This window comes from Strigops habroptila, chromosome 11, assembly GCF_004027225.2.
Source record: "Strigops habroptila isolate Jane chromosome 11, bStrHab1.2.pri, whole genome shotgun sequence".
NCBI lineage: Eukaryota > Metazoa > Chordata > Aves > Psittaciformes > Psittacidae > Strigops > Strigops habroptila.
Genome location: NC_046360.1, coordinates 9,997,060 through 10,008,095, shown reverse-complemented (window position 1 = coordinate 10,008,095; position 11,036 = coordinate 9,997,060). Strand labels below are relative to the sequence as shown.

Here is an 11,036-nt window from a genome sequence, read left to right as displayed (position 1 = left end):
TGCTCTTGGGAGTGTGCTTTATTTTATGGCAGCTATTTTACTTCTTTTGCATAGAATAATATCTCTATCTGGGAGGTCCTTTTCCCTGACTAGACTTACTAGGAGGTTCTCTACTGAGATTTCCATTACATCTCCAGAAGAATTGTTGCACTGTACAATTTCACTTTCAGTATTTTTTTCTTTTATTATGGCTGGAACCTTTATTCCTAATTTACTGTGCTATGTTTTGACTCCATATCTGCTCAGGTCACAGAAACCACATATCTAACTTTTCCTCTATCAGTCTGCAACTCCATATTTCCCCAGCCTCATGGCTGATGCTCATGTAACCTTCTTAATCCTGCTTTCCCTTGGTTTGTCTTCTTAAATTATTTTACTTGGTCCTTGCATTTCTGATACTCTCCTCTGAGCTATTTGCCAGCAGTTTCCTGATTGTGAGGTGCTTAAAGCCAGAGAGGTCTCATTCAGGAAAGCTCAATAACAAACTGTTTTATCTGTGGCATTGGGCAGTACTCATGGACGAGACCAACGTGGGTCCAGGGCTGTGAGCAGAGCCCTATGTATGTATGTTCTTCTGGCAGGATTTGGGCCCTATGGACTGTTAGCAAAATGTTTTTAAACTTTGCAAGGCAGACTATCAGAAAAGTTTGTTCTGGTCTTTTTTTTGGGTTTTGTTTGCTTGGTTTTTGGTTTGGGTGTTTTGGGTTTTTTTAATAGAAAAAGATCTTCCTATATCTAGTAGGTCTTAAAACTGAGTGGTGAAATCTCCTGTGAAAATGTTTTGGTATTATCAAGAAATAAAACTCTAGCAAAATGAATTTCATAAAAAGAAATAGTAAAAAAGGAGTAAAACACAGAAGAGCTGCAGTCTGGTTTTCATGTTTCTTTTTTAGTTCTATTGCAACAGTGTTTCCTGTGTTTTCTAAGAGAGGCAAATTTCTCCCCTGAACATTCAAAACTTGGTGCTGGACAACTGTTCCTTAGGAAAGTTGCTATCAGTGACTGAGCTTTCTTTTTTCCCAAAGTTCAGCTTGTTGAACTCTGCTTTTATTTCCATGATGGATTTTCCCTTGGTCTCAGGGAGATACAGGTAGATGAAAATTGCTGAGAAAGCAAGGATTCCCAAAAAGATAAGGAAGCAGAAGGGTCCAAGGTTATCCTGCAAGCAGAAATGGGAGACACTGTAGGGAAAATAAGAATCCAATTTCTATTTCACTGCCCTCGAGTGCAAGCCTGTGTCCAACTAATTAAAATTCAAAGGCGTGCTTAATGCAGAGTCCAGGGTGGGTGTCAAACCAGGAGTTTCCATGGGCCACATCTGACCTGAGTCCAATTGCTGCTCCTCTGACAGGCCTGGGGGATTCCTGAGCAGGTTTGGTATTTGGACAGAGCTCTAAGCTTTGCATGTCATTACAATTTATTGCTATTATTTTGCTCTCTGTCAGCACTCAGAAGTGGATTAGCTGGGAGGGAGGGATCCAGTTAGAGCCACTTACAACAACCAGTGGAAAAATCATCCCAAGTACAAACAGTCCCATCCAGTTGATGCAGCCAACAATCAGAAAGGCTGATGGTCTGAAGGACTGGCTGAAGATTTCAACCATGACAGATATAGTAGCTCCAGCTGAAAAAGAAAAGCAAAACACAAACCAGGTATACTTGTTTCCTTGATGCTGCCAAAGCCCCTCACAATGGCAGTGATAGAAAATGACAGACAGGCAGAATAGGTGGCCTGGTGGCAAGTGGCCTTTGCTATGAGAGTGAAAGACCTTGATTCTGGAAAGGGACTACAGCTGCTAATTCAGTTTTCTCTTGTACATACTGGAATCCTTTTCCTGGTGCCAGTGGATCTGTGCAGTTCCATATTGCACTGGTAGCAATTATTGATGTAGTAATTTGTAAAACGAGCTCCCCTTTTGGCTCCTGTGATCAGTTCCACCTGAAGCATGTTGGTAGGCATATAGCTTAACTTGCTAAGTTAATGAAGATGATTACTATAATACACATGGCAATGCCTAGAATCCTGCTTTTAGATGAGTATTTTAAAAAATGGTCAGAAGTTTCTGTCTCAAACCCTCTGGAGAAGATGATACTGTATTTTAAATTATTTAATCTTGTGATCAGAAATAGCATTTGAGGTGTCTGTATCCATTTCCTGTCTCCCACTTGTACAAGTCTGCCCTTTCCTCTTTTAATTTCCAGAACTTTTTACTGTGGGACTAATCTGTTCTTCCTCTCCCAGTTGTGTCACCAACCAATATGATACAAAATTTCCTCCCAGTGTTGCTGTTGATGTACTCACATGGTCCAATTCCATAGAAGGTAACAAACAGGAAGATCAAGATAACACTGAAGTAATGCATCCAGAAAAACTGGTGCTAAAAGTGAGAAACCAGTGATATCAAACCATTAGATAAATGTCAGAATAGCAGAGCTCTGTATTTTCTGCCACTCACTCAAGTTTTTCTACATATCATGTGAGCCAAGACGAGAAGCGTGGGCCGATGCTGAATAAGTAGGCAGAAGGCTGTTGCCTCTTTACCTGCAGTGACAGAGTCATGGTGAGGAGTGCTAGCACAGAGCACATCAGTGTGTATCCTCCCCATAGCAGCACCTTCCTGCCAAATCGGTCTATGAGAGTGCTCTAAAAAGCAGAAAACACATGTCGTAAATCCCAGTTCTCAAATGAAGTCATTCTTGCTCACTCCATGTGTTCTGTGAAGACTTCACTGAATAATAGCCAGAAATCAATGTCATTTAAAAGTTTCTTAATTCCTAATGAATTTAATCAGCTTCTTCAAAGCTAATTCATTAAACTGTGTTTATTAGTCGACCCTCAGCTGTTGCTAGACAGTTCCCTTTCTTGACTTCTGGTATATATCAAATCATGCACACATACGTACACACACAGATCTAGTACAGAATATCAGAAAAATATTTTACAGAATAAAAATGAGTCGAAAGACATACAGTCATGCAATAATCTGGTGAAAGAGCTGCCTCTTATCCTGCATGCGGTTTTGCAGAAGCAGGAAGATGTGTGTTAGGTTATGCAAATCCGTCCTGAGCACAGTTATAAGTAAGGAAAGTACAATTGTTGACCACATCAAATTTTTCCTTCAGACTCAAGTCTGAAAAGACTTACACACAGTATAGACGATAAGCATTCACACAATCCAACTCCCAAGGACACGTATGGGATAAGGTATTCTTCAAACTTGGCTGTGTGGAATACTTCAAAAGAATAGAAGTATATCTGAAAAATGCAGAGAGGAAATGCACCTGTGAAAAAAGTGTTGCAATTGTAATGCAGTTCTAAGCTGGCGTAATAACATGAATTTGGAGAGGTTCATAACGCTGCCTAGTGTTGTCTCTTGCTCTGGAGATAAAGAGAACACTCAACTGCATTGATTCCACAGAGCTGCAAGGTCGCCATGACAATGATCAAAATGTAAAGTTGCCAGCGCAAAGATCGCTCTTTTATTAATTCGAGGACACGCAAGGTTTTCATGCTCGTCATTGCAACCTTCTCCTTCATAATGTCATCAATTTCTGCTTGATGGTCTCCTTCCCCCCAGAGCTTCCTGATGGCTGTTGGGTAGAAAAAAGGGAGCATATTATTCTACCAGTATAGCTCCATCACAAGTGGTTACATTAAACGCTTTAATCTGCCTGTCTGTTGGCATAGGTGGTGGGTTGGTACTGTCTGCTTCTGGAGAAGCAGGAAAAAGGAAGAATTTTGTTTCACTGGGTTTTGGTATAACATATCTTTCTAATTTGAGTTGACTTCATGTTGTGATTTAACCCCAACTGCAACCAAGTACCATCTATCTGCTCACTTCCTGCTCCTCAGTGGGATGGGAAGGAGAATCAGAAAAAGGTAAAACCCATGGGTTGAGTAAAGAACAGTTTAATAGTTGAAATAAAGTAAAATATAATGATGAGGATAATAATAATAATTTTTTTTTTTTTTTAATAAAAAGAGAGAGGAATAAACCACAAGAAACACAAGTGATGCACAATACAATTGCTCACCATCCGCTGACTGATGCCCAGCCCATCCCCAAGCACTGATCTGTGGCTCCTGGCCAACTACCCCCAGTTTATATATGGAGTGTGATGTTCTATGGTATAGAATATCCCTTTGGCTAACTTGGGTCAGCTGTCCTGGCTATGGTCCCTCCCAGCATCTTGTGCATCTGCTCACTGGCAGAGCATGGGAAACTGAAAAGTTCTTGATTTAGAGTAAACACTGCTCAGCAACAACTAAAACATCAGTGAGTTATCAACATTATTCTCAGACTAAATACGAAACACCATTATACCAGCTACTAGGAAGAAAATTAACTCTATCCCAGCCAAAACCAGGAGACATAATTGTAAACAAAGTAAACATTTAAGTGGATTTTATTTAATAAAAAAAGAGCTGTCTAAACCCTTTCCTTTAAAAAAACAAAGTAGTGCCCACCAAAGTGGGACATGTTAAACATGCCAGTACATTCCTATCTTTCCTGTCTTAACTGATTCAATTAGTGTGAGTGAGGACCCAGGTTAATACAGTGTATTGCCATAGGTATCTCAGCTGTTTTATTTAGAGCTACCTCTATTACTCCATGGCACTGCACTGTGCTGTACATCTCTGCCCTTCTTTCTTGTCTTCTGCGGAGGCTGTCATTCTAACATATCAAATAAGGTGAAGTAAGTGAGGGAAGTAGGCACTCTACCTTTCCTGCAGGCTTCCTCATTACCCTTCTGTATCAGGAGGTAGGATGGTGAATCAGGGAAAAATGGGAGGGCAGCCAGTTGAACCAATGCTGAAATTCCACTAGATGCTAACAACCACGGCCACAAAGCTTCGCTTCCTAAAATATCCCTGGAAAGTGTATGTGAAACAAAATTATGCTGAAAAAATGGAATGAATGTTCAGGAAGTTTTTCTGAGTGATGAAGATTGCTTAGATTCCATTCAAGGGTGCAGTGGAGCAAAACCACAAATTGATAATTTGGCAAATTTCACGAATTTGGCTATTTTTATTTCTGACAATCTTAAAGGAATTATCTGGCATTTTAAAAAACTTGCTAAATACCATCAGGATCCAATAGAACATCTAGAGGGCTGCTGAGACATATTTGACCACTGTTTGAGCACAGGACCAGAACATCTTGCTAAGACTTTTCATGTAAATGTAGTACATTTTGAATGAGAAATCCCCTAGTAGAAAGGTTGTGGAGATAAGAAGAAATCAGATTCTGAGTAATTAATTTTCTGTCTCCTATATGTATAACTTTATGTTTGCATCAAATATGATCAAGACTTTTCTTCTGACATAAGCTAAGGCCTGTTTTGGGGAAAGTGAGAGAGTTTCTTAGGCGGAGATTAGGTTAGAGGGTGGAATTATAGAAAGGTTTCAATTACTTTTAGAGTAACCTGAGAGAAAGATTGGAGAATTTACCGTAGTCCGATAACCTGTCCCATGAATTTTCCCAGTGTCAGAAAAACAGCAACTGTGGAGTTGGTAAATCCACGCAGCTTCTTGGGTGAAATCTCTCCTACATACTGAGGATGTATAGTGAGAGAAAAACCTTAAACACAGAAAAGGATAAATGATCATTAAAAGATTTAGAAAAGCATAACTTTCTGACTCCATCCTCTTACCCTGTTCCCGTTCACTCTGACATTTGGATTACAATTTCTTGCAAGGGGGATGATGCCTTTAATTTATATTGGGTGTCTAGTGTATTTGCTTTAAAAATCATTCTCCAAGAATGGCAACATCTGTGGAGACAACCCTGGGACAGCAAGGATGCTTGCACTCCACAGTGGCACGAGCACATACCTGTACCAATGCCATAGAGAAAACGTCCAACCAGGATCATCTCAAAGGATTTGGCTGTTTTACTGAAGGCCATGAAAAGTGCAGCTATCAGCATGATCAGGTTGGTGCACATTTGGCACTTTTTTCTGGGGAAAAAAACCAAAGAAGCCCATGAGACATTAGTGTGAAATGAGAACCTCTTTTACTCTTTTGACTGATCTTGCTGTGAGAGGAAGCATAGTACAGCCATTGCTGGTTTGAGCAACGGCTGAAATAATTTTGACTTTGAGTAGTCAAAATGGCTCCTTAAAATTTCTGGATCATTTAGATTTGAATTCATTAATATTTTTTAGCTTAGAATTTAAACATCTGGAACACTCCATCAGCATTTCCACAGTACGAATAGGGAAAGAGATCAAAGAATTGGCCCAGCGTGTCACCAAGATTTTTGAATGGCTGGAACTCCTTATAAAATGCCAGGTTGTTCCCTAGAAATAACCTGAGTCAATGGCTCCCATTCTAGAATGGCTCATATTAAAGACAGTTTTGGCTAAATGGAAGTGATAGAAAGTGTTTTTAAAGACGTATTTCAAAAGGCACTCTGTGTGAATCATGGGCTGGGATGTTCACAGCCCTGTGTATCAGGCTCACAGTCTTTTGCACTCACTTGTTTTGCCATGATGCTTGCTAGACAAGAGTCCTCTTTCACACATTAAGGATTCACAGACATCCTGTCTTTGGAAGACCATGATTCAGCAATTAGGTTACCAGGTGTTAAATAACCTATGGTAGAAGTGCGTGACCATGTTTCCAGTCTTGGGAGGCCCTCTGAGTGTGGGATGAGGCAGTGTCCCACAAGAAATTTCTTGGGGGCACTTACCTGATAAGAATGAACACAATTGCAGGCAGGCTAAGATGGTTTGTTGAGACCCATGAGGGGCCTCTGGATCAGTGGGTTGTGGAGCACATCTTTAAGTGGGTCACACCAAGTAGATATGTTTGCCAATTTCTCTGCAAATGAAATTAGTGGTGTTACACACAAAGCACTGAGAACAGAGCAGACTGGTAGGAATCCTTTCTCCATCCAGTGGGAAAGATAGTTTGGAATTGACTTTCAGTAAAATGGACTGCGAAGAAGAGAGATGTCTCTTGGAGAATTTATGTTGGCGCCAATTGTATCTTTACAGCATAGTTACAGGCAATTCATTTTTTCCTATTCTGTTCACATTTTCATCAGATTAGATCTGAATATTTAATATAATTCCATCACCCCAAAATGAGTGTATTTAAATGGAAATCTGGCTTTTCTTTGACACTTAAGGATATCTTCCACACAGTGATTTCCAGGTGGTTAGAGTAACTATATTATGTGTTGCAAAACAAGGCACACAGCTCCTTTTTGGGGGTTTGTAAAGCTTGGGAGATCTTTGCGAGAGTCATAGGGGATCTTGAAGAGAACATGAGGCAGGTATACTGTTCTGCTACTCCCAGAGGCACTGATCCAGTGATGTGATGGTGAATGCAGCCTTTACAGAAACATAGTTCACTGGGGAGGCAGATGCAGAAGCAAGACTGCTTACCACTTGAAAGAGGTGGGTGTGCTAACAAACCCAATCAGTTGTCTTCTATCAGGCTGCTTCAACCAAAAAGAAGAGTTTTATGTGTTCACCTGGTATTTCCCTGTACTTTCTGGCTATTGAGCTGTACAAGAAGCACTTACTTCCTGTATCTTGTAGTCAGGTAGCCACAGCAGAGGCTCCCCAGGAGTCCTCCAACCCCATAAACAGACACAATGAAGGACCACAACAGCATGATTGTCTCAGGATGGAGGGGAGAGCCATGTCGCTCTATCCAGGTTTCATTAATAAACTTCCTGATGTGCTGAAAAAGAAAATGAGATTTGACTGGATAATGGGTATAAAATCCCATTATTAGTCTTATTTGGCTGTTGTACTTCAGGTGTAGCCTGTGCTTCTAATATTGAACTTATTTTGAGACTAACTTTCTTAGTAAAACTAGTTAGCTGAGATCCCAGTGCAAAACCTCAACTTTGTATCAGCCAGGAAGCTTCCTGGGAAGCATGCTAAAAGCACATTTGCTGCCTTCCTTTGGAGGCTTGAATGCTGCATGGTAAGAAGGTATTTAAAACAGAAAATGCTTGAAGAAGAAAAGGTTCTCTACATGTTTGATGTTACTGTTAGCCAAAGAAAAGGCATTGATATATCAGCTGAATGGTCAGTAAATTTGAGTTTTTTGTGAGCCTGAAGAGCTCAGGCTTTCCATTTTGTGTTTTCAAATGTAGCGAGATGGCTACTTACCACAGAAGGATAGTTGATGACAGAAATGTGAAATCCATATGGGAAACTACCACCAATTCCCAGCACTAAGATCATTTGAGCTAGTCCCTGGAACTGAACCTGCAAAGCAAAAATGAAATGCTCCATCAGCTTCTCATTAGTTTTCTTGAGGTACGTGATACCACTGGTCATCCCTCCTGTTTCCAAGTGCCTGCAAGGCTAGGTGGAGTTATCCTCGAACAGTTAAGCCTGTACCTAGCAAACCAAACCCAGGACAATTGTGATTTTAGCCCCATCAGGATCTGTGCAGGGTTCTTTGGGGTTCAACTGTCTCTCCCTTTTTATTCAGCACATCACAGACCAGGACAGTAACATCATCTCTGTAGAGAGGAGAGTGTATTCTGTGTTCTTTTCATGTCACATATTAACTTCATGAGCTCACAGCTTTTTGGAGATCAGTGCCTGGATGAAGAGAAGCTGCTAAAAAGTGCGATCAGGCAGGAACAAAGTAATGCAAATGTGAATAGTGCTGGACTTGGAGATACTTAGAAAAACACTCCTTTAGTTATTCTTAGGTCCATATTTCAAAAGCCTGTGACTTAACTAGTCCACAGCTGGATTCCAAAAGTTATCACATGACAAGAATCAAGAAGGTGTGGACCAGAAGACTCTGAATTTCCTTATAGCTCCTGTCCCAAATACAGTGGATTTCCTAATTGGCAAAAGCATCAAACAAATGAAGAACTCACCCTCTTACTTTTCTTTTTCTAGTTTTATTTTTTTTTAATAGACTTACAAATTAACAATTTTAATACTTAAAAAGGAAAGTAAAATAGCTTCTTGCTGGCAATTGAGAAATAGAGCAAGAAATACTTGTCACTACTTCCCTTTTTAAGACTTGGTGAATGATACTAATTATCTTTGTATGAAATGAGGGAAGTCAATTATGTTAATGTGTATGTCATGATTTCTTAGCCTTTTGCAGTACAGTTAATCTATTCCTTACTTTGGGAAGTTATCAGAACGCTTAATAATTAGTATTGTTTTCAGTAATTCACAAGACAAAAGTAAAGTAGCATTGTGAGTGCTGCAACTGCCAGCAATTCTATTCTATTCTATTCTATTCTGTTCTGTTCTGTTCTGTTCTGATTCATGGAACAGACCATGCAACGTAATTTTCATGGCCCCAAGCCCCATTGTTCTTGGTGATGTTTAAATGCAGAAAAGAAAGATGTTCTCTGTGCCAAAAGAACTTACAATCTATAAGTAATCTGGATTTTTAGAGTGATGTTAGTTTTGTCTTTTCTAAGTCAGAGCACTGAGAAAAAGTGAGCAGATAGATACTCACCAGCTCAGAGAAGAAGGTGGCCATCTCCTATGGAAGAGCTGATTCCTGCTGCTCACTAGTACCTGCTAAAAGAACCAAATGTGCACATTATACAATAGCAGTGTCAGTGTACTAGTCCCATGTTATTGAAGTTAAATTTTACTTCAGAGGTTTTTGAGTTAATGATACATATTTCAGCTGTTGTACAAAGTTTAGAATTGTTGGATTAAATATTTCAACCAATGGTTGTGTCCAGCCCAGTAAACAAAATGGTTTCCCTTGTGGGGAACCTGTATCCTTCATGAACTCTGTCTTGTGCTAGGGACCAGGGAACTGAAACACCAATTCTAAACAGGATGCCAATGATCATAACTTGCTTAGTTTCCAGTATAAGCTGAGAAGCATAAAGGCAAAGTTAACTGTTGGGAATTTAGATAGGGCTTGGACAGTGAACTATAGGACTTTGACATATAATAGGAAAGAGTATTCTCCCTTCATGTGACAGCAACTGGAGCACATGGTAACTTAATCATTACTTAAAGGAATTTAAATGCTCCATCATTTTGGAATGAGATGCAATATGAACAATTATGCAGTGGCACACTAGGCTTGAGCAGCTACGTATTTAATAGTAGCTGATTTTCCTTTGCTAGGAGAGAAAGATTCAACCTCATGCGGTTTTGTCTGGCATTTCTGTTAGCCAGTGTCTGTGAAGAAAAAAAGAAATGCTTTGAAACTGTCCTGTAACCTCCATAGCTGGATTGATGTGCCTCCCTTCAGACAGAAAATTCCCAAGCTTTAACTTAATTTATTGCCAAATTAGGAGGGGTGTGTATGTATTAAGTTGGTAAATGGCTTATTTATCATTTGCAATTTATGCTTCAGTTAAAGAAAAGGATGAAGAAATCATAAAGAGCTTATTGGATGCCAGCAGCTGTGTTTGATAGAAAATACATGACATGCAAAGAATTCTGTAGCTAATGTCTGAAGTGTAGCAGGTAGCACCACCTGGCCACTTGTCCCATCATTATGTGGTCCTTACCATGAAGCTGACTTTGTTGTTAATGTGTGCTGAGGGTTCATAGCATTATCTTTTTCCAGATTAGGTTCTTCAGCAGATAAGGTGTTGTTAGAGCACAAATAAGACTGTAGACTGTCCCTCTGATGCTAAGAATTAATTTCCTTTTCTGTAAAGTCATACAAAGTTGAAACAACAAAATGTGCATCTGACAAAGGAAGGAAATGCTATGCTATGTTAGCTGCTAGTGTCTGCCTTGCTTGTATGATATTGGGGAAAGACACAAACAGGCAATAATATGTAGGTACCAGCGTGGGTCATTCCTTTGAAAAATGCCACCTCTTGCACATATTTCATTATGTTCTACTTAACCTACTTCTACTTGGTATACTTTATGCATATAGTTCCTTTCATTCTTTGCTCTTGTACCTTAATTTAGGATTCCTATTTTGGTAGATTAAGAGTCTTCCTCCGGTAATGCCCTTCGTGCGTAATGTCTTTTGCATTTGTGTTGATTGGTTACTGTACTGCTTCTGTGCTCTTATTGCACTGTGCTGAGGTCACCTTTATTAGATATGC

The 11,036-nt window shown here is 39.7% G+C and overlaps 1 protein-coding gene across 3 annotated transcripts; it reads right to left on the bottom strand.

Annotated features, from left to right (window-relative positions):
- Positions 1 to 9,526, bottom strand: LOC115614065 (solute carrier family 2, facilitated glucose transporter member 11-like). Of its 3 annotated transcripts, XM_030500318.1 has the most exons (12): positions 9,461 to 9,526; positions 8,134 to 8,232; positions 7,536 to 7,696; positions 5,837 to 5,961; positions 5,453 to 5,582; positions 4,725 to 4,873; positions 3,404 to 3,591; positions 3,146 to 3,256; positions 2,543 to 2,644; positions 2,303 to 2,378; positions 1,497 to 1,624; positions 871 to 1,159 (listed from the first exon to the last, which is right to left on the bottom strand). In XM_030500318.1, the coding sequence occupies exons 1-12, from the start codon at positions 9,482 to 9,484 to the stop codon at positions 953 to 955; spliced, it is 1,500 nt and encodes a 499-aa protein (XP_030356178.1). In that variant the 5' UTR covers positions 9,485 to 9,526; the 3' UTR covers positions 871 to 952. The 3 variants fall into 3 exon arrangements, with proteins under 3 accessions (XP_030356177.1, XP_030356178.1, XP_030356180.1); XM_030500317.1 differs by lacking the exon at positions 9,461 to 9,526 and having other exon boundaries at positions 1 to 1,159; positions 8,134 to 8,259; XM_030500320.1 differs by lacking the exons at positions 8,134 to 8,232; positions 9,461 to 9,526 and adding an exon at positions 6,696 to 6,826 and having other exon boundaries at positions 7,536 to 7,604.
- Between the last annotated feature and the right edge of the window lie 1,510 nt (positions 9,527 to 11,036).